The sequence below is a fragment of the Lagenorhynchus albirostris genome, chromosome 5 (assembly GCF_949774975.1).
Source record: "Lagenorhynchus albirostris chromosome 5, mLagAlb1.1, whole genome shotgun sequence".
NCBI classification, from domain to species: Eukaryota; Metazoa; Chordata; class Mammalia; order Artiodactyla; family Delphinidae; genus Lagenorhynchus; species Lagenorhynchus albirostris.
The window spans coordinates 3937909-3963860 of NC_083099.1; the positions used below are offsets into that span (position 1 = coordinate 3937909).

A 25952-nucleotide genomic window follows, 5' to 3' on the forward strand; every position below is an offset into this window, starting at 1 on the left:
GCCAATGCAGGGGACACGGGTTCGAGCCCTGGGCCGGGAAGATCCCACATGCCGCGGAGCAACTAGGCCCGTGCGCCACAGCTACCGAGCCTGCACTCTAGAGCCCGTGGGCCACAACTACTGAGCCCACGTTCCACAACTACTGAAGCCCGTGAGCCACAACTACTGAAGGCCGCACGCCTAGAGCCCGTGCTCCGCAACAAGAGAAGCCACCGCAGTGAGAAGCCCGCGCACCACAACGAAGAGTAGAGTAGCCCCCGCTCGGCACAGCTAGAGAAAGCCCACGCGCAGCAATGAAGACCCAGTGCGGCCCCCCTCCCACAAAAAAAAAAAAAAAGTAAACTCAATTGGCTCAGTTCAGTGAGTGCAAGCCAAGAACTACTGTATATAAAGATAGAAAACTAACTTACGTGGCGGCCGCACTAGCCGATTTAGAATTATTTAAAATTTCTCATCATGTTTCTTTGGGTAAAACAATTGTCACTCAGATATGGTCAGGTCATTTCCTGCCTTTTCTCCCGGTGTTGGGCTTCTAGCTTTTTTTTGTTGCTTTTTCTTTCTTTTTTTTTTTTTTTTTACATAGATGGATAAATACTTTTACAGTTTTTTAAAAATAATATAATAGATCCTGCAGTTTGCTCGTCTGCTGAATGCAGCTTAGATCCGTTAGTACATAGAGTGACCACGTTCTTTTTAAATGCGTCATGAGAGTGCAGGTACCTCCGCCCTGGGCCCTGGACGAGCTTCTCTGGAGCAGGTGTGTGCACCTAGGTCCCGCCAGGCTCCCTCCACTGTGGCGGGGGTGTTTCTCCATGAGAGCCCACTTCTCACGCACGCACTTACCACCACAGCGCTTCCAAGTTGGAAAATGCTTTGACGAAGATACAGCGGAACTCTGCCTTTGGAAGATCATGAGTTAGATTATCTAACCTTCCCTAAGGCACCTATCCTGCAAGGCTGTTGGATAAATCCAGAGTAACGTACCAATCCTAACATATGTGCTGGGTAGACAACACCAGCGCGCACAGTCTGCATTACCTCTAGGCTGTTTGAGTAGCAAAGATCTGTCAAGAAGAAAGAAACTACAAAAAAGGCAAAAGGAAGTAAATGAATACAGCAGCGTTAGGCGGTGGTTTTAATATTGTTTATTAGCACAGTAACAAATGCAGACTTAGGCAGTCCACAACATAGAACCAATCCACTGAGCAACTCCTATTCCACGCCTTACAGTTAACAGCTTAAGGTATTTTACTACAGGTTTTCCCGAGTCCTGATTCAACCTCTATCTTTTCACAAGAAAGTAGACTGGCATATAAAATAAAGTACATAACTACTCATATTTCCTATATGGTGTCTTATAGCCATGTGTCCATTGTATATATGAGATGACAGTCTCTAAAAGCTGTTAAATATCACTGTTCCCCTCCAAGAAGGGAAAACAAATTCCAATTTTTTAAAACAAAAGACTGTAGTCTTGGAAGGACTTTACATAAATGGCCAGGTGTGTAACCTGTACAAATTAAGCTGTTTCAGATTTACAGACTACAAGCAACTGAACCCAAACGTCTATTCTTCTCTGTACTGCATTTCAGCTCATACTGCAGAACTAATGACGGTTTTAAAAGTTGCTATTACCAATTCTGTCTACTGTAGCAAGATACCTTAAGTTACAACAAAATCTTAGGAAATAAGACTGAATAATATCTGTTATAGAAATACCCTACTCTTCACCAACGCCCACCCTCCCCCACCCCTTCAAAATCATAAGCAGCTCTCTCTGTGACAGACAAAGAATGTAGAGAATTGTGACAACCCAATTTATGTAGCGTATCTCTTGGTCCACTGTCTGGCCATTCTGTCATGTTCTGCTCTGTTGGTCATATACTGAGTGGCAATACTTCCCACCAAGGGGTCGGCTGGAAGAAAAGAATGTACGTTACTTCGAAGAAGGGAAAGGAACATTGTTAAGTTTCAGCATATAAGCTAGTGACAGCTTGCAAGGAAATGGACAGAGTAGCTGTGATCAAACCACTCCACCATTTGGGATACTTTTCCTCCTGGCCTTTAAAAAACAGCATGGATGCAGGGGGATCCTGATCCAGACAGAGTGGTCTGGCCCCGTCTCCTTAGTTCATTCCGTCTCTCCCCCGACCACCACCCCCGACGGGAAGGGTGTTGCTCCTGCGCGTCGGGGCACGGGACACGCAAGGCCCTAGGCTGCAGTGAACAGCACCCAGCTGTGCCCACAGGACCACCTGCTCGATGGCACCACCTGTGACACTGAGCGCTGTGAAGGCCTCAGGGCTACTGCAGGCGAACGCTATTTACCTCTCTACTCTGTTGACCCGCAAAGACCCAAAGCTGCCAGGTCAGAACCTGTACTTCCGATTAAGTACAGTGTTCCTCTGAAACCTAAATAAAATCTTTAGTAATTAAATTTATATTTCTTTATCTAGGAAAAAAGTCTTTAATAAGAGGAAATTAAGGCCCAGACGAAACCACAGTCTGGTAATCACTAAGTGTGCAGCAGAGAAACAACGCCACGTCAGTAAGCAGTTGTGGGCAGGTGCTGAGCAGACCCGCAGGCAGAGGGTGGGTGACAACATTCCCAAGTGTGCGTGCCGTTTCTGCATGGGAAACACGCAAAAAGGGAAAAAAAGTAAAGGGCAGAGAATGAAGATGCAAAAACCTAAGGCAATCTTTTTAAGTCTTCAGTTTATAACACCTTGTTGCTAGAACACGTCAAGTAATGGTGAAGTCCGCTGCATTTTTCACCCAGTAGATTGAACTCTTGATAAGAACTTGCTTTGAAAAGCAATGAGTTTTTGTCCCTTGAAAGCCCATTCAAAAATAAAATCTGAACTTTATCTTTAGAAAATCTTAGTTTACGTGGAAAATAACCATTTTCCAGGTGAGGAGGAATAAAACAAGGTAAAGAATTATTAACCTTACCAGGATTACAGTCTGTAAGAAGTGAGCAGATAGAAAGAAGGACTTTAGAAATGGTTAGTGCTGGACTCCAGTTATCTTTCAATATGTCCAAGCAAATAACTCCTTGACTGTTAATATTACAGTGATAGATTCTTGTCCGAAATGTAACCTAAAAAACAAGACAGTGTTAAATGAAATCTGAACAGCAAACAAACTTTTTACTAAATTGCCTCTTCAATTAAATGGTCCTAATTAAAACTTTTAAAGAAAGAGACATTTGGTCTTTTTAAAAAGTGAACTGTTTTTAAAACAGTTTAACTAAGGCTGCTGATAAGAGATAGGGTAAGAGACTATTTCATGAAATTGAGATTAGAAAGTGTTCACCGATACAATCTCAGGGATTTTCAATTTCATTTAAAAAGTAATATCCATCAACAAAAAGCAAGGTAACCTCAGTATTTTTTTTTAAGTTGAAGTATAGTTGATTTACAATGCTGTGCTAATCTCTGCACAGCAAAGTGACTCAGTTATACATTTTTTTTTTTGCGGTACGCGCGCCTCTCACTGTTGTGGCCTCTCCGGTTGCGGAGCACAGGCTCCGGACGCGCAGGCTCAGCGGCCGTGGCTCACGGGCCCAGCTGCTCCGCGGCATGTGGGATCTTCCCGGACCGGGGCATGAACCCGTGCCCTCTGCATCGGCGGGCGGACTCTCAACCACTGGCGCCACCAGGGAAGCCCCACGTTCTTTTTTTAATAGTCTTTTCCATTATGGTTTATCCCAGGAGATCGGATATAGTTCCCTGTATAGTTCTTGAATTCGTCTTTAGCAGTTTTAATGTATTAAGTATTTTCCAAACGTTTCCAAGTTTGAACAGCTAATTGTTTGCTGACCTCTTGTGTTAGCTGGTAGTACTACATGGCCTCAAAGCAAGCTTTAGAATCTAATTCAAACACACACAGTGGGTACATAAAGACAAAGTGCTTAGCAAACAATGATCACACACCTAAAAGGCTGAAAAATATATTGGAAGATGAGGTTTGTTTCTGCTTTTTCTGACCTTTATATATCAGATCTTGCAAGATCATCGTGCCTACCTAAATCAGAGAATTCACTTAAACAGAATCTCCACAGGTAAGGAGCTACAAGTGGGTAAGGACCACAGCAGCAGACGAATCAACAGCCCCACGAACTTGGGTTACTTTGTCTGGTCTCCTGCTTTTTATTTGTGAAATACACTGACTCATTCAAAAGTGAAAAAACCCTATCACTTTACCACTTTTTTTTTTTTTTTTTTTAAGTGACAGACTTGCGGTCACCTCTTGGGCTGCAATTGTACCTTTTTCCTTAGCAGTCCACCCCATCCCCAAGAGGTTTTCCTTCCGACTGGGCGAATGAGAATCAGTGTTGAGTGTTACAGGAGACAGTGACTGAGCTACCCCTGCCCATCCTGAACGAGAAAGCGCAAGCTTGGGGCAGGATCTGAACAAGACCAGAAGATGACAAGGAGTGGAATCCAAGGCTTGTTTGGTAGGAGATTCTCTAACTGCTTTAGTGCGTGGATATTCTGACACCATTTTTATCTGTTCAGAAACTTTTTCTGTTGAGTGGGAAATAGAGGATTATTTATAGGTTGCTGACTGTGTTACTATGAATATTAGCAGGATTTTAAGCCCCACCAAAACAAAGCACGTACTCTTAGAAATGGTCTTTGCCAAAAGAGGCAAAGTCAACCCAAAGAAGTGTTTTGTGTATGTTCAAGTGTACTTAGAGATTTGTCAAGATATAACAGAAATCTATTTCTTTGCGATTAACAACTCAATTTTAAAAGCCTGAATAACCTTTCATGGGAGTATGTAAATTTTAGCATAAATCAGGGGGAGTTTCTTACCTTTGGAGGCTTGAAGGGATATTCTGGTGTGAAAGTGATATCAAGGAAGAATACACCACCCTCATACACGGACCCTGGAGGCCCTAGGATGGTTGATCTCCATTCATAGATGTTATCGCCTTTGGGACCAGCGCTGTGAAATAATACACCAGAAGGTGAGTAGATGGCGGGGCATCCCCATGTTTACAGTGTGTCCCCAAAGGGGGAAAGGTCGCCTCTCCTTCCTTTTTGTTTGGTGTGTGGATTCTCTCCACAAAACACAGGTATTTTTCAGACAGGCCTCTGATGCAGGCCTCCAACAAGCCCTAGGTCAAGTATATGGTAAAAAAGGACGCTGAAACCAGTCTATGCCCGCTTAACTGTGAAGAAGCAATAAACCCCTCACTTCTCAAACCCTCTCCTTGATACATCATAAGAAAATGTAAACGTAAACGATACTTTACAAAAAGAGAAACGCCTCTCAGCACACCAGAACTCATTAAATTAGTGACAAAGTTTTGCTCACGGCTACATCATCTTTGAGGACCATTTTAAGCACCAAAGCTTCCTTTCTGACCCTCTGCCTGGGGCTCTTCCTCCTTGTCCTTGTTTCTCCATAATCTTACCCTGAAAGGAGTCCAATAGATTGCAGTTCTCTTTACAGCAGAAACCATGCTGGGTGGGGCAGGAGGGGGACAAAGGATCCAGTTACCAGTCATTCAGTTTTCACTTCTGCACACATTAGATTCCACAATCAGGTTCTCTCTCTACACGTTAAGCTACCCTCACCCGTGAGATCAGCGCTTTTCACGCGTAGCCACAGCACTGTGTCGGCTCACAGAGTGCTCTGTAGTCAAGCATATTAATAAACAAAAATACAAGCAAGACCTCCGAGGGCTAGCTAACACATCTGTCCACACAAGTAAGCGTAAAGCTCCGCTACCGAGAGAGAAGACGCAAGTCTGGGCGACGGTCTCGGTGCCGATGCAGACAGACCTGCCCACAGCGCAGGGTAACGGGTAACGGCGTGGATGGCTTCGCTGACACGGCTTCACTTGAGACGCTCAAGCCTAACTATTAACAGCCGCTTCGAGGACAGCAGTGTGTTTTGGCCAAACAACAAAAGGTCTTCGCTTGGAGAGGCTTGTAGATCCCAGTGGATACACAGCATAATTTCTACAGAGCAGGCAAGGCTCTTTTCAACTAACGTATGGTGTGAACTGGATCCACTCCCCACACACTCACGGACGGCCCATGCCCGACAGAGACGCTAGATGCCAAGGTTCCCTAACGCACAAGACAAGAACTGCTTGCCTTCAACATGCCTGCTGCTAACTGGTTAGAGATGGGGTTCAAGTCCTTCTAAGAGAAAGAGGAGATGAACAGGAAGGGAGAGGGGGGGAAAAAAAGATAAAGAGAAAACCTACCTGTGGCCCTATACTTTCCTCAAACCCACCAGAGATTTTTTTCTTTCAACCTGAAATTTGGAGTGGGAGAAACAACAGCAACATAGGTTAGGGGAATGAGCTTGTAAAAGAGAACCCGAAGAAAACAGGTTCGGGGGGAAAACATGCTGTGGCAAAAAAGGAGGGAGAAGATACAGACAAAGGATAGGGGCCAATGAGGAGGGTTAGGGCCCAAACTGGTCAAGAGGTAGAAATCGTTCAGACACTCACTGAGCACTTGCTGGCTGTGTGACCTCGAGCAAGTTACTCAGCTTAGAGCACCCACCTCACAGGAATGTTCTTAGAACTAAAATACTGATAATATGGGGGGGGGGCATGACTATCTCTGCAGAACAACAGGCCCACAGTAATCTCCCATTAAATGGCAGCTGTCACCTCCGTTTCCAGTTATCTGATTATTCCCACTGGCTCAAATACTATGGTCCCTGAATATATCCTTGTGATTGATGGGTATTCCCAACAACTATTAAAAACCTGTTTTACACTGGACAGATATGGGAAGAGAGCTCGTTTAATTAACACTGTCTCTAATATTAAGTCACACGTATATGCAGACACCAATCTTCGAGTTTAAAAAAAAAAGACGACTCCCCGACTTCCGATTCTGCATGACATCTGACCACAGTTCTCAGAAGGTGCAAGGTAGGGAGCGCTCTTAACCCACCCTCTCCCTCTAAAAACATGCAGTAACCCCTCCAAGTGAAAGGATGCAACTCTGATTGCTGCTGCTTCACAGCCTGAGATGAGAACTGGTCCTTGGCCATCTGAAGTTTGCTGACCTGCTTATATGTCTGCATCCAGCATATGTACTTGAACAGAAAGTCCACAAGCCATGGCTGATGCAGCTATGATACCTGATTACCAGACTGGAGTTAACTGAAAAGTGGACTGAGCAGATGAAGATGACACTGACACAGAGGCTGCGGATAAAAAGACAAACTATTCTCTCTTATCCAACTAGATAAGAACTCACGGCATCTAAGACTTAAAGGCAAGAGGCTATCGTTTACTGTGTACCCCTCTTCTTACAGACAGGAACCAAGGCCAAGAGCAGAAGCTAGGCCACCCAGAACACTAGCGCATCAGCAGCCATGCTGTTTTCCCCGTCAGCCTGGTGACGCTGAGAGACCCAGAAAAAAGTAACAGTAAAGTCAGTCCAACCCTGGCAGGGACATGTTCGCAGAGGCCCAATTCCGCCGGCCCCTTAGTACAGAAAAAACGATAAAAGAAGAACAAAGGTCTAACAACATGCCACTACAAGCAGATTTTATGACTGTACAGCAATTTCATCATCAAAATAATCTATGGAACTTTAAAAATTACAGATTCCTGACCTTTAAGCCCAGGCCTCCTGAGCTTAAACCCGAGAATCTACATATTTAAAAAGCTCCTCTGGGGACCTCTGAGCAGGTGGTCTGCATTTGGGACCCCCTTGTACAGGTTACTGGGAGTAGGACGACAGGCTGAGAACGCGAGCTTTAACATTTCACGCTTGTCACCTGTGATACAGCTAGAAATCCAAATCAGGATCGCTACTTGTCTGTAATCAGCTTTCAGTTCGGCTGTGAACCTTCCGGAAAGTTCAGAAAAAAGTATGGAGAAAGAGAGTTCAAGAATCAAGCACACAACATAAGCTTCAAAAAAGTGGAGAATGAAGGTGGGTTATAGTAAGAAAAGTCATGAGTGAAGTAATACCCAATGTAGTTGAAATGCTAAAGCTCTGCAAGAGATTCCACAGCACAGATCCCTAACCTGTGGGTCCTCAACCAGGAGGCTTGGAAGTTACCGTGAGGGGTCTGAGAACCCACTGAAAAGACCAAGCAACGCTGCCTGAATAAAAGCTTCAGCTATTCAGAGGCTGTTATTGGATGAATCCACGTAGCTTTTTGTCTTATGCATTTTCTTAATCACAGAATAAAACAAAAATTATGATATGGGGCCTGCAAAACTTTTGCTTTTTTTTTCTTCCTTCCAATTCTCACTGGAAAAGTTGTGCTCTACTTGTCCAGAAGGTGAGTAGACAGACCCATGGCAGGGGGCGGGGGGCACGGGAGGGGGCGAGGGCACAAGTCCCTGGCTCTCAGAAGGCCACTGTCAGGGAGAAGCTACGTGAGGCTGTTCCGGGGGCAGTGTGTCCAAGCACCCCACCCCTTCCTCCATAAAGTGACCGGCTGGACCCCTCAGGTCAGCACATGCCTCCCCCTGCCTTCCAACCCCCTCCCTGTAACAGAAGATACTTCTGGTTTCACAACAAGAAACGTAACTCCAATTTTAAATACCAGTTGAAGTATTCTAATCAGTCTAAGTGATGAGAAGGGATGGAAACTTCTGAATTGGGAGATGTGGGGACTGAATTTAAGGCATTAAGGGAAAGATGGGAACAACAACAAAAAATACACATCCCTGTTTGGAGACAGTGAAACCCAACTGTGATTGGAATCTCTGCAGGCAGCTGAGACTGAGAAGGGAAAACGAGCCCATGCCTTTGCCTTCCAGATTCTGTTAAACAGGGACATAACGTTTATCTGCAACACAAACATTTTTCAAAAGAATTCCCTGGCGGTCCAGAGGTTAGGACTCCGCGCTTTCACTGCCGAGGGTCGGGGTTCAATCCCTGGTCGCGGAACAGCCAAGGGAAAAAAAAAAAAGTGTAACACACAGAACTCTTATACAAGGCAAAAAGAAAGAACTGTGCCCTTAATTCTGTTTTTTCCCTTCTGGTCAAAATAAATACAGCCGCAGTAAACATTTTAAGAAAAATGATAGTAACTTCTACTTTTGACACAGTATTTTCTTATTTCTGTAGTGGTTTCTGATGCCCTACGGACCCATCAACAGTGGGAGCGGGGGTCGTATGAAGCCCGCCGGCTGGCAGGCACTCACCGTGGTCCAGGCCTCCCACCTTCGAGGGCCTCCCGGCAGTGAGCGCTGGGAAGGGCCGCTAAACGCTGCAGCTCTCCTGTCTCCCAGATACTCTCTGGGGAGCTACAGGAAGCACAGAGCTGCTGACGGGTGTAACTAACGCTTAGCACATATGGTCCTAAATAGAATCTGAACAGTATAAAAAGTAATTAACAAGTCATTTAAGGTATCATCCAAAGAAATTAATAAAACCAACTCTTAAAAACTGTCATTAGAGCAGTCTAACTACTGGCATCTAAATGTGCCCTCTGGACCGACTTCTCCAAGAAAACTGCACAAGCCAACGTTTAAGCTTCATTGTGTTTTGTCTTAAAATCATGCTTTTCTCCATCCTCCCCCATTCCCATCCTCAGTATTAGTTTATTAAAGACTTAGCTTCCATTTCAACCGTTAGAAACCAAAGTTGCACTTCAGTTTTCAAAAGGTATCACCGATTTCTTATAAAGAATATCCTGAAAGCAAGGCAAAAATTATAATCGATTTTAAGAAATGGTATTTCTACCTGATCAATTTTTTAATTGTTATTGGGAGAGATGACCCTTGCTTACAAACATAGAAAACCCTAACTCAGATGTTCTTTTAGGCATAATCCTGAAAGACGACTTAGTTATCTAGTCTCACACCCCAGAAAAAAGTGAGGGATGAGAGGTCCGGAGACAGAAAGATAAGAAACACGCCGCACGCGAGCGTGTGGACCGCAGCAGCAGGCCGGGAGCGTGTGCCGGCGCCCCGAGAAAGGGGAGGGGCTCAGGACCAGCTGGTTAGCAGCTCGGCTCTTCCCACCTAAACATCCCAAGGAATCCCTGCTATTATCCCGCAGTACAATGAGTAACGTTTCATGAAAATAAAGAACTGGCACTTGGAGTACCCGACGATAGTCCCCGGGAAACGGGATGCGGCAGAGACTGTGGACTGGCTATCCATGTGTCTTTCCTCCTCTTCTCTGTAGGAGCGACATGATAAAGCAAAACTAGTTGCTTATGTAAAGTGCATCACGCACGTCACAAAATCCCCCAATTGCCCCATTTCAACAGCAGCCTTAGAGCAGTGGTTCCCCACGGCGGGGGGGGGGGGGGGTGATGCTGCCTCCGAGGCAGTTTTGGATGTCCCAACAGGACGGGGCGCGGGGGGGCGCTACTGGCGCCTTGTGGGTACATGCTAGGTGCTGCTCAACATACTACGATGCCCTGGAGAGCCCCCGCAATAGAGAATTCTCTTGGCCAAAAGGTCAACAGCGCCAAGGCTGAGAGTCCTGCCTTAGAGAAAATGTGCCCAAAATCAGACAGGAAAGAGAAGAGCTTCAGCTCGAACCCCTACTGCCAGACTCCAGCGCCCACCCTCTGGTCTCTGTCCCACTGCTCAGTGCCCGGTACAGAAAAAACATTCAACATATACGGCTGTCATTATTATAAGTTAGGTTTGCGGGACTTCCCTGGTGGTTAGGATTCGGCGCTTTCATTGCCGTGGCCCAGGTTCCATCCCTGGTCGGGGGGAACTGAGATCCCCAAAGGCAAAGGCAGGCGCAGCTCGGCCAAAACAAAACAAAACCAAAAACGTTAGATTTGCACGTGTTCTAGTGTTCTACAGACCCTTGCTACTCAAAATGTGGTCCCTGAATAAAGCAACACCAGCATCCCCTGGGTGTTTGTTAGAAATGCAGACTCCACCCCAGACCTAAGGCATCAGAATTTGCATTTTAACAAAGACTCCAAATGATGCCTAACCGCATTAAAGCTTGAGAAGCCAGCTATGGAGAAACTAAGTGGCAATGGACAGCAGCTCTCCTTTCCAATCTTCTAGACTCAGATGACCATTTATTTGTATTATCTAGCTCTCTCCTTGTCTGTCTGTAATTCTCTGCAGTAAGAAACAAGTATTAACCCTGGTGATGCCTTGCTCTGTTAAGACTGTAAAATCAATACCGTACACACAGAACTCAGAAAATGCTTATAGGAAGAGATCCACAATCACATCTACGCTCCCTACAACAAAGCATACTACTCAAAATCCATTCTTAATTTACTCTCCTTTTCCTGAGAAATTCAAGAAGAATACGATAAAATAGCATGAATCTATTTTATCAGTTTACCAGAGGGAATCCTCATCTCCCACAACCACCTCTCAACAGACAGATGCTCTAGGGAATGAAAGCCGCCTTCTCCGTGAGATCTGCTTAACACACCCAGAGGAATTTTATAAAAACAAAACCAAAAACTGTGTTGTCCTGGGCATATCTTCGTAAAACAGTAACCACATAACCTAGAAGCGAGTGGCAGAAGGAACGTGAAAGATCAGCAGATCTCACTCAAGCGATCAGCAGGCTAGTGACGCGGCCTGGGCAGCGCTGTGAAGAACTGGGGCACTCCCCTGTGCATCCTTCCTGGTAGCTCTGAGAGGCCTCCTCACACGAGCACAAGGCAGGGCTGCGTCGCACACACCGTTCTGGCTACTGTCCCTCATAAAGAACTTCTAGGCCAAGGGCCAACCTAAAGTACTCCCCAGAAAAGCTGGTGCCCACGTGGGTAAGAACTCACATCAGTGGTATCCTGTGTGTCTAGGCAGTTACTCTGGAAGAGAGTGGGTCCAAATAGGGGGTGCATTTTCCTACGTATGGGAGGGAAACGAACTCAAGCTCAGGATCGAAAACAACACGATCCACGTCCCCCAGGAAGCCTTCCCACAAGGCCCCCCGAAGTCCTGTTCTCACGAGAACAGATTTGTCTGTGGGTGATTTACAGAGCGCCACAGCTATGTGGGTGCACGACCTCTCTTATGTCAGATGATAAGTCTCTAGAGATTAGTCATTTCCCACACAGACTACAGGTCTGTAGGCCTGATAGTGATTAACAGTGTTTAATTAGCTGGTCAAAATACGTACCACTGTCTAGGGTTATATGACAACGTTTCCAAATTAGGTGAAATATCAAAACACCACGAAAGCTCAATCCTGCCCAGCTAGCCGTTCAATTATAGTTTTATCTTACACAACTGCTTTAGAAAAAAGCCACAGGGCCTTCTGTAAATTCACATTCCAATATTGAAAAAAAATCAGATGCACATAAAGACACAATTTTTAAAAGAAAATTAGTTAAAACTAGTTTCAAGATAATTTGAAAGACACCCCCTTAGGGATAGTGAAAGAATTGCAGACCTAAAAAACCATGGCCCTCAGGGGTTCCTTACTCCCAAAGAGGGACGGCTGAGTAATGAGAGTTTTTAGTTAACTGAGCCAAGAATCGTGCTTTAACTTCTGAACTATTGGGTATAGAGTGCGGGGTAGGTAGCGAGCAAGTGAAATGATAAACTAGTCCCAAGTCAAGGGACTAGAACATCAGACTGGGGAGGCGGGGAGAACGACACAGGAGAGAGTGCAGAGAACTGAAGGATCAGCACGCCCCGTGCCTCACAAGCCACGCTCCCACGCCACGTTAAACAGGTGCCATTCAGGATTCAAGTGCATCAGCCCAGAGCTCTTTTCCGCAGGAGCCACACAAGCCTGACTTAGAACAATGCTAATTTGGTGTTTTTCCCCGGAGAGGTAAGAGAAATGGTCAGAGCAGGTCAAGTTCTAAGGCTCTTACTCCTCTATCGCCTCTAAAAGAAGCCTTAGAGTCACGTGGCTGAGTCCTGAGTTTTCAGGTGCAGTGCTTCCATCAGCATATACTGATGTAAAACGGCTGAGTACCGCTGACCCCTGAACAACACGAGCTTTAACTGTGAGGGTCCACTTATGTGTGTATTTGTTTCAATCAATATATTAAAAAATCTGGGGGGATTTGCGACAATTTGAAAAAACTCGCAGCCGAACTGCATAGCCTAGAAATATCGAAAAAATTAAGGACAAATTAGGTATGTCACAAAGGCATAAAATAAATGTATATACACATACAACATACAAAATATGTGTTGCTCGACGTCGATGTTATTGGTAAGGCTTCCCAGTCACCAGCAGGCCATTAGTAGTTGAGTTCTGGGGGGAGTCGAACGTTATACTTGGGACCCCCCAACCACTGCGTTGTTCAAGGGGCAACTGTAAACAGAAATCAGTTATTAGTCTGGCTCTTACACTCATCAGTCCACAGGGTCTACTAAGCACAACCAGCTCACCTGTCGGGATGGTGACTGTATTGTGGGTAAATGAGAGGCAGCTGGGGGGAAAGAGAGCCTCTCATTTAGACTTCTGGGGAGATAAGGCACACTTGTTAACACCTGTACCCTCCACACCTTAGCGCTGATGCTCAAAAGCAATAGTGCCACAAGGAAGAGCTATTTAAAGGACACCAAAATTCTCAGCAAAGAACTTACCAGGTTCCACTCAATTCCAAGAAAAGATTCTGGAACACATCTTTGGCTACAGAGCTCTCTCATAAAGGTTTCCTATCCACTCACACTCGTCACTTTCTGTGCAGGCTCCACTCTGCAGCTGCTGGCCACCTCCGATGCAGGTGGGCAAGCAGGGGATGGCCTCACAGTGGGAAACATGGGCAGTGGCATTAAGTGGAAGTGCTCACGCAACGAGGTTCACCATCCGCCAGAGACAGGCCTGCCTGAACGACCCTGCTGCAGGGGATTTTGGGGGGTCGCTTATTACGTGGTGTGAATTATGTAATTATTTTATTGTCTGATACAGCTTTTATTTAATAATAATTTTAAAATTTTACTGTCCTTTAAAGTGTTCCACTTTGGAGGTGACATGGTTAATCAACGTATGAGGGGATCTCAGACCACATTCCTGCACTGGCCCATCAGCTTGGAGCAGACTCCCCCGCGGTCTCCTACTTCTAGCAATCTTGCCGCTGGGTCTCCATCCTCAACCTGCACCCTTTTTCCGGGACTTTGAGTACAACACCCCAAGCAGGTGTTCCCCATCCTAGGTCCAGGCCCTACCTCTTCCCTCAGCACAGAACCCAGGTGGGTTTGGAGGGTAAAACGCCTTCAGCTCAAGCTGGCGTTGACATCATCAGGCAAAATGACTAGATCGGCAGTTTCCCCGAGACCCCTTCAACAGGCCCACAGGGCACGACTACTTTCCTAATTCTAACACGATTGGCCTTTTTTCCCTCTCTATCTCTCCCATTTGCACCGTGAAGTTTTCCTGAGAGTACACGGAGGGGTGATATGGGGACAGTCTGAATGCAGAAGCAGATAGGGTAATCCAGCTGTTTTCTCAAGTCAGACATTAAAGCAATTTGCAAATATATAAAACACTGTCACTCTTCTAGGTTTTTTTAGATTTGGAAAATAGAGTTATATGTGAACCTGTCTTTTATGATTTTTAAATGAACTATTAATATTTTTAATGTTTCAGCTATAATTTTGAATGCAGTAAAAATCCATAATTATTAACCACATCAACAAGAGCTTTGTTGCTGTTCGTAATAATTTTTTAAGAACGTAACGGGGTCCTGAAACTTTTTAAAAAGTTTGAGAACTGTTGGGTAGATTATTTTAAAATAATATTAGCACAATTGGCTAACCACTAAAATAAGTGTTTGACTCTTACTCCCATCAGATATTTAAAAAACAAAACAAAACAGAAAACACCCGAAGAGCTTTCAACAGGAACTAGAAAGCAATGTGAGCGAGGAGTCTGCTATTGGGGCTGGGGACCTCTCAACCTGCCGCCCTGCACAGAGGCCGCCAGCGTCTCACGCACAGCCTCCTGCCTCGCCGTTCCGGCTCCGGTCCACTCCCAGCTGCCCGTCTGCGACTTGGTGCCTAAAAGCTGCTCGGTCGGGGCCAGCAGGCAGGAAGTGCAGCTAAGTGGCACTTGTACAACACAATCCCCCCATCCTCTGACACCGCTCCCAGCGGCGGAGTCCAATTCCCCTCCCTCTGAATAGGGCCGGTCAGAGTGACAGCTAAGTGGCACAGCGAGACTCCCCAGGCTGGGTCCTTTCTTTCGGTGGTGAGACCCCCCCTCCGCCGCAGCTGTCTGGCACTCTCTCTGTGCACCTAGGAAAACCTGAACTACCGGGCACCTGAACACTGGGGACGCTGTGGACAAAGTGCAGCAAGCGCGGGAGGCCTGGGCAGGCTCGGCGTCCCAGCCCTCAGGCCCGAGCCTCCGCAGCCCGGCCGACAGCCGTCAGGAAGCCTGCAGACGCCTGCGAGCTGCAGCTACACATGCTGGTAGCTGTTTCACAGGGTTTAGTTTGCGATGTTCTCGTAAGGCAGGAATAAACTACTGAACACTTCTCAAGAGCAGCCTCAGCCATCGGCGGAGTGCTGGCAAGTAGGCGTTCGTCCTTCCGTCTCACTCCCCACCTCTACCTTTGTTCCTTACACTACAAAAACGACTTGTGCTCGAATTCTCATCTCAAGAGTCTCCTTCGGCGGGAACCAAGGCTGAGACACCAATGAAGTTACACACACACACAGGGAAAGATGAACATATGTGACTACACAAAAACCGAAGACCCTTAAGAGAAAGATGTCATCAACAGTTTATCAAAGGCTGGGGTACGTGATCGAGGGTTAATATCCTGACTTTGGGAAAACGTTGAACATACTAACAGCAATGGATGAAAGTACACAGGCATTTCTCAAAAGAAACCCATATGGCCAATAAACAAACTGTCAATCTTGCTTAGACTCAAAGAAATGCAAATTAAACATGAGACACATTTTACCTCTAAGGACTGGCAAAAATTTAACACTGAAAACCTTCTGTGTTAACTGTATGAGGAAACAGGCGCTCACTTCCACTGTTTGTGGGACAGTAAATTAGCAGCTCTTTTAGACTGTGATTAGGTATAAGATATTCAAATATAAATCCAGTACACCCTTTGACACAGAGATTCTGCTTCTCAGAACTTAACCTAAGGAAATAACTGGACACGTGCACATAGCTATAGTATTAGGATATTTATAAGAACCTTATGTATGATAAAAAAAAATTTGGAACGAGCTGATTATCACTAGAAGATAGGTTAAATAAATCGTGGTAAAGCATATAATGGTACACTCTACAGCTCTTAAATGAGATGAAGTATGCATCCTGAACAGGGTTTAAAGAAATCCATAATGTACATAACTGAAAAAGCAGGTTCCATAACAGTATGTAAAGCAATCTCATTTTTTATAAGACATACCACACAACCAAACTGTTAACAGTGATTCCACCTGCAGGATGAGAGACGGGGGGTTTATTTTCTCCTTTAAACAGATCTAAATTACTGGGATTTTTAAAAACGATCATCTTTAACTTTCATGATTACAGTGTTACTGTTCTACGAAGGGTAGAAGAAGAAATGGAATCTAACCCACCTAGTAACAGAGAAGGCAAGTTAACTGTGGTTACCCTGGGGTAAACAGGGCTTCTGAGGAGAAAGCGAGACCTTTAAGGGTTTTGGGGATGGGGGTCCTCCATCTGGGCTACTGAGGCCCAGTTTTCAAAGCCTGTGGTTTAGAACAGAGTCGTGGAGAGGAGACTTCAGACGAATTCACTCCTGCTCTTCAGAGCCCAAGGACATTTTCCACAGGGACCCACACTGACTTACTGCACCTTCGGGTGAATATGTAAAATAGTCTTTCACAGGAAATGACTGTGAGCGCTCCTGCCTCCAACTTACAGCCCTATGACAGAGGCTTCCCCTGACCTTTAGCTTGGAGACCGACGGGCGCCGCCAGCCTGTCCTCCTCCCTCCTCCCTTCAACTCAGGGGCTCCCTCCTAGCCTCTCCTCTGCACCGCGCCCCCAACCAGGAGCTGAGAGACTAGTTCAGCGAGAGATTACAACCCCCCCAGCAGTGTAAACCAAAGCAGCTCACATACACACCAACAGCAGGAAGCAAACACTTTTCAGATCAAGGCAGGGGGATCTGATAGACCACTCTGCATACACATTACCACATACCAAATGTTAGCTAAGATGATCTGTTCAATTTACCTAAATATCTATCTAAGTACTCAGTTTACCTGAAGAGTCAAAACATGAAAGACTCTGAAGTGGGTGGATTTAACTGTATGCAAAGTACTCCTCAATAAAGTAGACAGAAATTTATCCAAGTATAATAAGCAAAATAATGTTTGAATTCAATTCTCCAGAATTTATTAGGTATCGGTTTGTTCTAACCTAATATATGCACATTTAAAATTCCACTCCAAGAACCAACATAAATCAAAAGCAGAAAAACACCCAACATTTGCAGAGAAACATTATCATTTCCACAATTCTTTCATAAACTTTGACGTTTTCAATCTTTACCCAAACCTTCTGCATCAGGAAAGGTAGCATTATCCCCATTTTAAAGATGGGGAAACAGATTCAGGAGGTTAAGCGATGTACGTGCCTGTACAAAGTCCTAAAGCTAGAAAGTCACAGTTCTGGCCAATGCAATCCAGGCTTTCCTACATTGATATTCTTTCCACTACACCCATGGAGCTTCTGATAAAATTATCTGTCTTCAGACTCACCACCAATTTCATTTAATCACATTTACTAGTCTGCCTCTCCTACCTTATTATTTTATTTCTCTTTCTCATTTGGATGGAGGCTGGAATTAAACAGGAACAAGAAAATCCTGTGATCTGCTAAGAGGTGTTATTAAAATTTCTTAAAGCAAAAATTGATTCACTTCATTTGTAGAAATGAATTAACTGGAAATACATACACACCACACAGTACCTACTTAGTGTGGAGAGAGGGGATTTTGCTGATGACGTGACAACTCCAAAAATGATGAGAATCCCCCGCTTAATGAAAACCAAAGATGGTTTTGGGAAACAAGAAACAGTTCAATTGAATAACAGTCCAAAGGTTATGCTCCTAAATTGCAAAGAGCAAAAAGAAATAAATGCAATTCTTCAGGCGAAGACAAAAGCTAAAAAGCAGGTATAGAACATGACACCTACTTCCGCAGCTGAGAAGTTCGTTTGGTCCCAGACACAGCGCCGGAGCTCCGATCCACTCCACTCCAGCTCACACAGCACCAGGAGGGCCGGCCATCACCGAACTGACTTGCACTGAGAGGCAGGTCAACCCCCGCCTGAGGATACACCACCACCCACCACCCCTGCTCAGTGCTCTGTGAAGCCGGGGCCCCTGCAGCCTCCTTGTTCCCTCCGTCTCCATTGCAACTCAGAACCACCAGGAAATCACAGGGTCAGGATGTGAGCACAGCTATGTACTGCATTTGGAGAGTCACTGGCTTCTTGCTCGGCCCCAGCTGGCCAGAACAGAAGGGGAAGAAGGCTGTTTATATTTGCAAAGGGCTGAGAGACTGAATGAGCGAGGCTATGCCCTGTATCTCAAAAATACAAGGCTGGACTTGGAGGGGAGGGTCTGGTTTCTTTCCCGCTGCGAAATGTCACAGCCAAATCTCTGTGCTGCTAGCTACGCACACCTTCTGGTTGAGCAGTAGAGATAAAAGCTTTCATCGAGTCAGGTACTGCAGCAGCTGCTAAAGACGCCCAGGTGTAGCGTTCACATGTGACATTTCACGGCTGCCCAAGTCTCACACATCCAGTACTGGGACTGGTAAGCAGATGCACAGGACTTTCACCAGGGGCCACTGACCAGCCAACACTCTGGCCCGTAAATGAACACACGTAGCGCACATATGCGCTTCCTCATGTTAGGATCAGTTGCCTCCTAAAATGATTCTAATCATTTAATACCAAAGGGCATTCTCCCCAAACAGAAAAGGGTCCTACCAAAAATGTCAGCTAGTGATTTCCAATTTTATATGAGATATACTCTCAGAGAACTAATTGCTGAAGGATATGCCTATCTATTCAGGATAAGTTTTACAGAAAAGGCCAAAAGGCAAGACAAATTCTGATTAAGAGAAGAGGCGGCAATTGCTCCAAGCCCAAGGTGAGGAGTTTCGCTCAGGGGCACATAACGCGTGCTAAGAGCCCACATACATGACTGGAAAATAAGATTAAAGAATAAACAAGGGCTTCCCTGGTGGCGCAGTGGTTGAGAGTCCGCCTGCCGATGCAGGGGACGCGGGTTCGTGCCCCGGTCCGGGAGGATCCCACATGCCGCAGAGTGGCTGGGCCCGTGAGCCATGGCCGCTGAGCCTACGCGTCCGGAGCCTGTGCTCCACAACGGGAGAGGCCGCAACAGTGAGAGGCCCGCGTACCGCAAAAAAAAAAAAAAAAAAAAAAAGAATAAACAAATATGAAATATGAAGTGGGGAATTTTGTTTGTTTGTTTGTTTTTTCTGTACGCGGGCCTCTCACTGCTGTGGCCTCTCCCGTTGTGGAGCACAGGCTCCGGACGCGCAGGCTCAGCGGCCATGGCTCACGGGCCTAGCCGCTCCGCGGCACGTGGGATCTTCCCGGACCAGGGCACGAACCCATGTCCCCTGCATCGGCAGGCGGACTCTCAACTACTGTGCCACCAGGGAAGCCCCTGAAGTGGGAAATTTTTAATTTCTCATTTTCCCCTTCTTTTATGGAAGAGAAAAAAAAAAACAACCCGAACCTAATTGAAGTGCCGGACCAGAGGAGGGAAAAGGCTGTCTCAGAACATGTGCATCAAGATGGCAGACTGCACACATGTACCAACACTTATTCCTTCTTCAAGCACCACCCACAGAACCGGAAAGGGGTTTCCTAAAAAGGCAAAAACCTACAAGGATGGGGCCAACAGAAGTCTGGAAGCAAGAAGGCAAATAAACAGACAAGTGGTCAAAGATTTGGCATCCAAGACTGAATCCTACAGCAGCTGTCGGGAGGCTAAGATCAAGCCAAGCCCACTGTCCCACGTAAAGTCCCCAGAAGACTAGGCGCTGTGGCGCCTGTGCAAGTGCAGGGCGGGGCAGGGACAGGCTGTACAGTGAGGACGGGTAAAAGTGCACACAAGCAGCAGCTGCGTCCCCAGACCGGCTGTGAGGCCACTCCCGAGCCGGGCAGCACCGTCCCTCCCCGCAGAGTAAGGCCACGCTGGTGGGCACCACCGCCCGGGTCAGGCCGTGTCTCCATCCGGCTCCCCTAAGACTGAGGCTCCCCCGCTGGCCTGGAAGGAGCGGTGGCTTTGGTGCCACGGCGGCAGGAGCTGACCTCTCTCCCGGCCACGTGAGCTGGAAGAGGACCCCGGGCACCCTCGACCACGGCCTCTAGAGACCCTGAACCCAGGAGCGCGGTGCCCCAACTCCACACCCACACTCACCACAGTACTGAATGTGTGCGCTGTTCTGAGCTGCTCAAGTCGCAGTCATTGCTACACAGAGACAGAAATCCCGCCGGACTGCAGTTTACTTTCTGGAGAGGCCAAAACTGAGGGTCTCTGAAGCAGGGTACCTACCCTGGCCGAGGGCAGAGGGAGATGCTGAGCTGAAGGGAGCTTCCGCACCCGCCGCGGGCCAGACAGCGGGACCCCAGCCCTCCTCCTGGGCGCCAGGGCAGCAGGGATGGCCGGGGGAGGACCTCGGACAGGAACAGAACCGAGGGGCGCGGCTCCTCTCACATGGCAAACAAAGATCAAGACAGACTGCAAGGTGGCCAGTCAGAGACGAGAGAAATGACAAAAGAAATTTCAAAATAAACTTATCGTTCATATCCAGAGAGACAGAAGATACTGCATCAATGAAAGAAGAACATGGCTAAAACGAAACAACGTTCGGAAAAGACAAAGGGGTGGGATTAATGGGTGAGGTGGTCAAACAGCACAAACTTCCAATAACAGAATAAATAAGTCACGAGGACCACAGTCAACAATACTGTACGTTCGAGAGCTGCTAAGAGAGTGGATCCTAAAAGTTCTCGTCACAAGAAAAAGTCTGTCACTGTGTGTGGTGATGGATGTTAACTGAACTCTTCGTAGTAAACATTATGCAATATACACATATATCACATCATCACGCTGTACACCTTAAACTAACACAGTGTTTTATGTCAATTATAGCTCAATAAAACAGGGCGGGGGGGAGAAGAAAAGGAGCTTTTGGAAATTAAAAATAAGCAAACAAAAGATTTCAAAACTGTAATGAAGGGTAAAGTTGAAATCTTTCAAGAAAGTAGAAAAAAGACAGGTAAAAATTAGGAGAGAAAACATAAAAATTAACGGATCATAAGAGGGTCCAAGATTTGGATAGATTTAACAGTGATCCAAAAGGAGTAAACAGAGAGGAGCATGAAAGGTAATTTCAGAAAACTTCCCAGGACATAAGTTTTCAGATTGAAAGGGCACAGTACACTGGGGGAAAACAGACACATCAAGTACTCAGCGAGGAAAAAAGATAAGGTACAATGAATCAATCCGCTTGACTTTGGATTTCAACAGCAACACTGGGAGTGAGTGAAGAAGAAAGAGAAAGGAAACAAGATTCAATGGAGAGTAGAGAGTAGAGAGAATCCCCCAAAAGACCATGTGAAGAGCCCGGCGCGACAGCTGTGCGTAGACTTAGTGGCGTCTGTCTAGCCTGGAGCAGGTCAGGAGGCTCCAGGAGAGACTTCTTCCAAAATTATGAAATTCATAAACTACCCAATGCATCTGCCTGTCTTTTCAGATGTAGAAGATCATGAAAGCATGTGAAGTGATAAGTATGGAAAGCTCTGGGGTGGAGAGGGAAAGAGAAGACAAGAGAGAGAAAAACTAACTCCAGAGGAGGGAAAAGGTTATGCAGGTGAAAAAAGTAATCGCAGTTTGCTACCGTGGTCCATAGTACCACGTACAGCTGTGAATAATGTTCACGTAATATACACAGGGATATTTTGATATACAGCGTATATCAAAATATAAACAAAAGATATAAACAGAAAGAGTATGGGGGGTAGCTGGGGAGGAAATAACTAAATCATCACCATTCATTGTTGTGAATGAGTTACTGCCAAAAATTGAAACAGCGAGTCAACTTGGACATACTACCTAAAAATGGGGAGGTGAACAGCAAAATAACCAGCTCGAAGAGGCGCAAGTAGTTGCCTCTGGAAAGCCAAACATGGGGAAAGCTGCTGGGAACAGTCGTTCCTTTGAAACATACCTTAAAGAAATATTAAACTATGTTGTTAAAAACCAAGAAAAGATGGAAAGGAAAACCAAAAACTTTAAAACCATGTGGCACAGCTCCTTTTTACCGATTCAAGGCCCTCCAAGTACAACAGTGTGTGTGTGAGCTATTTCGCCAAAGGATCATCCACTTAACTACAAGAAATTAAGCATAAAATACTGGCTTAACATCACGGATTCACTACATACAGTTTAACGCACCCTGTACCACATAGAGTAAAACGCAAACTAAAATGGTAACAAAAATATGAAACAGGAACAGAGATAAGTTCCTTCTAGGGAGATCTGGGAAGGTCTCATAGTGTAGTGGTATCTAAGTTATGCTTAGAGAGCCCAATTAGGCTTTTTTTCCAGGGGAGGGGTAACCGAAATGGAGAACTTTGGGTACAGACGTGTGTGTGATGTGCGTCTCCGGCAGGAATGCAGTTGAAAATGGAGCTGGAGAGACTACATGAGAAGAACCAGTCACAGAGGACCTTAAATACCTACCAAGCAATTTAGATTTTTCTTTTTTGCAGTACACAGGCCTCTCACTGTTGTGGCCTCTCCTGTTGCACAACACAGGCTCCGGACGCGCAGGCCCAGCGGCCATGGCTCACAGGCCCAGCCACTCCGTGGCATGTGGGATCTTCCCGGACCGGGGCACGTACCCGTGTCCCCTGCATCGGCAGGCGGACTCTCAACCACTGCGCCACCAGGGAAGCCCCAGCAATTTAGATTTTAATAGCTTTGCATTGCCTACAGGAGTGTAGTGAAAAAAGTCACTGTTTTAAGAAGTAGAAAACCCCAAACACTGAAAACATCAACCTATTCAGAAATCGGAAGCTACACATTCAACCTTCAATGAACAAAGCAGAGCGCCTAACTAAGAGGCTATGGGAACCTAAGAACCTGGATTAGAGCAGCGACAGTGAGAACAGAATTGTCTCTGGGGAAATCGGAAGTACTTCACGGTAACAATCCTGAAGGGTTATCAATAAAGCACAGATCCTCTGATCAACACGCGCGCACACACACACACACACACACACAAATACAGAATCCAAACTGTCTCTCCCCAGCATTCCCAGCCTCTTTCTCCGCAGTATTGTTGACTACAAATCCCAAGTACCTTTCCCAGCACTACCATGTACTTAGTTAACTAACTACATGGTAGTGCTGGTAGTTAGGTAGTAACTACCACTTGGTTAAGTCATTTTATTTGCTAAAAAACAAAATGTTGAGTTTATGTATATAACTTTGTACATTTAATACCTTAACATTTCAGAAAACTACACACCCTGATTTTAGCTCCGAAAATTATTAGCTATATGCTTGTTTGATTTGTTTGCAATAGTTAAAAAATATAGTGAACATGCTACTTTGGGCACTGTCTATGTTTATTTCAAGAAGTTAAAAAATATCAGGTTTAACATTCCTTTAAAAACACTATTTAAATGTGTTTGTGGTTTTATTTAAATGGGTTTGTGCCTTACAGCAAATAAACCAGATACTGGAAGGAAACACATTTAAGCAAAATGAATGAACTTTTAATCAGTTTATCTGACAGCTCGATAGGGTTGTGCTCCGATTAAGAACCAGGGCTCACAAGTTTAAAGACTCACAAACAGGCACGGTCCACACGGCATCAGCATGAGATAAAAGAACACCCACATCAACTCGGGATGTTTAGCCAGCTTTGTCAGTGGGCGCCGAGGGGACAGTGCACCCGCACAGGCACGGCTGCAAAGACGAAACAAGACCAGGGCCGTCGGCTGGTCACCAGCCCGGGGGCGCAGTCCCGACGCCCCGGAAACCCGACCTGGGGGAGGAACGTGCGTGCACTCAGGCAGGGTGACGGCACCCGGGAGCCGCGGGGACAGCTGCCGGAGCCACCCTCCTCTTCAGGAGACCCGGGCACGTGTGCTCTGAGCACACAGATGTGACACAGAGGACGCGGCTCTGGGGGAGAGGCGGCTCTGGGGGAGAGGCGGCTCCTCAGCAGGAAGCGGAGGAAGATTTCAGCGGCTCTGGCAGTCAGGGCCTCCGGGCGTGGGGCGGTGAGGGCAGAACGTAAACAATCCACCGTCTTACGTACAGCCCGTTTAAACACCTGTTTAGACACGAACAGCTGTTCAATATTACGCAGGATACAAATCCTTACAAGAGTCACGAGAGTGTGAGAGCTGGTGCCTACTCCCGTGGAAGTTACAGTGCCAGGTGAGCCGTCAGAGGAGATGGGCGAAAGCAAAGTGGGCCCCGCACACAGTTCACGCGGCGACCCTCTCTCCCCCTCCCCACGCACACACGCCAGACTCGCGATGTGCAGAGTGGAGAAAGGGGACAAGTCCTGAGAACAAGTTTCCCAAAATGAGCAGCCTCCCTGATACAGGTCAGGGCTCCTTACACGCAAGTCCCAGACTAAGTTTTCGCCAAAGGGTAACGAAGAGAGGGAAAGGGATCAAGTATCATGTTTTTCATAAATTTTAATTTATTCACTAAAAGGGCTGTCCTTCGTTCTGATGTCAAGTTCTCCCTCTTTTGTGATTTTGTGTTCAACGTCCTTGCAAGGCGAGCTAAAATCCGCAGCCCTGCATCAGCCCTCTGTGTGCTGAAGCTCCAAGTTCACTACTGCAGTGACAGCTCCTGCAGCAGTTTCCGCGGAGGAGAGGCCTGGCCCCAGGCCTGCGGCTCCACTGGCCAGTGCCTCTCACTTGAGACCCAGGCAAGGCCTGTCTCCCCGCACGGTCACTGGCACCTCCATCACCCAGACCTGGTCCTCAAAGGGACCCACACCAGAAGCAGGTTCCGTGCACGAGGGGCTTCCAAACCACCAGCCAGCTGACAGGGAGGCGGAGCCTCTGTGGCCAGACTCCGTCCTAAACAGTCAGAGTAACTTGGTCTTGGCTGGTGCACATCTCCAGTCTGATGGGCAACCAAAAGGTATGGGTTTGGGGAAAAACATCTTTTTTTTTTTTTTTTTTGCGGTACGCAGGCCTCTCACCGCTGTGGCCTCTCCGGTTGCGGAGCACAGGCTCCGGACGCGCAGGCTCAGCGGCCATGGCTCACGGGCCCAGCCGCTCCGCAGCACGTGGGATCTTCCCGGACCTGGGCACGAACCCGTGTCCCCTGCATCGGCAGGCGGACGGACTCTCAACCACTGCACCACCAGGGAAGCCCGGGGAAAAACATCTTACAGTGTTGAATGCGTTACTTATAAGGACTTCTCACTTATCTTGGTGTCTCTTGCTCCCTCAGACTTCAATTCTTCCACGTGAAAATTTCTTTTCTTTTTTTGGCCGCACCCCATGGCTTGTGGGATTTTAGTTCCCTGACCAGGGATTGAACCCAGGCCCTGGGCAGTGAGAGCGTGGAGTTCTAACCACTGGACCGCCGGGGAAGTCCTCGAACGTGAGAATTTCTATCTTCACTCCTCTTTCTTCTTTTCCCCTTTCATTTCAGAGTGTGTGCTTCTTTCAAAGACAAATGTGTGGTCTATCAAATTTCTCCTTCATACTATATCAATGAATCTAACACCTGGTTACAAAAAGTTCAAACTTTCCAATGCAAAAAGAAAACACAGGGTCTAGAGCGGCTTTAATGGGCATCAATGGAAGGAGAAAGGGAGAAGGCAAGTCAGAACCTGATACAAATTTAGTGAGAAATCTTAGCGTGCTGTCTTATTAGCAAGTTCGTGGGCCTTGGTAACACACTAGAAATACCTACTAAAAAGCAACGATGTTCAAAAACTGTACTCCAAATGGAGAGAAGGCTTTATGTTTTAAATGCTTCACTTCCCTGAATCTGTTTTAAGGAAGGGTTACGC

General features: G+C 46.4%; 1 protein-coding gene across 1 annotated transcript in view; it reads right to left on the reverse strand.

The window, feature by feature from the left end:
• Positions 1 to 1129: 1129 nt before the first annotated feature.
• Positions 1130 to 25952, reverse strand: part of UBE2E1 (ubiquitin conjugating enzyme E2 E1) — a 76350-nt gene continuing 51527 nt past the window's right edge. Inside the window, exons 4-6 of the mRNA XM_060149519.1 lie at positions 4821 to 4953; positions 2953 to 3100; positions 1130 to 1916 (exon numbers count right to left, since the gene is read on the reverse strand). Of these exons, the coding sequence (XP_060005502.1) occupies positions 1819 to 1916; positions 2953 to 3100; positions 4821 to 4953 (379 nt within the window). The 3' untranslated portion in view covers positions 1130 to 1818. The remainder of the gene's footprint in view (positions 1917 to 2952; positions 3101 to 4820; positions 4954 to 25952) is intronic.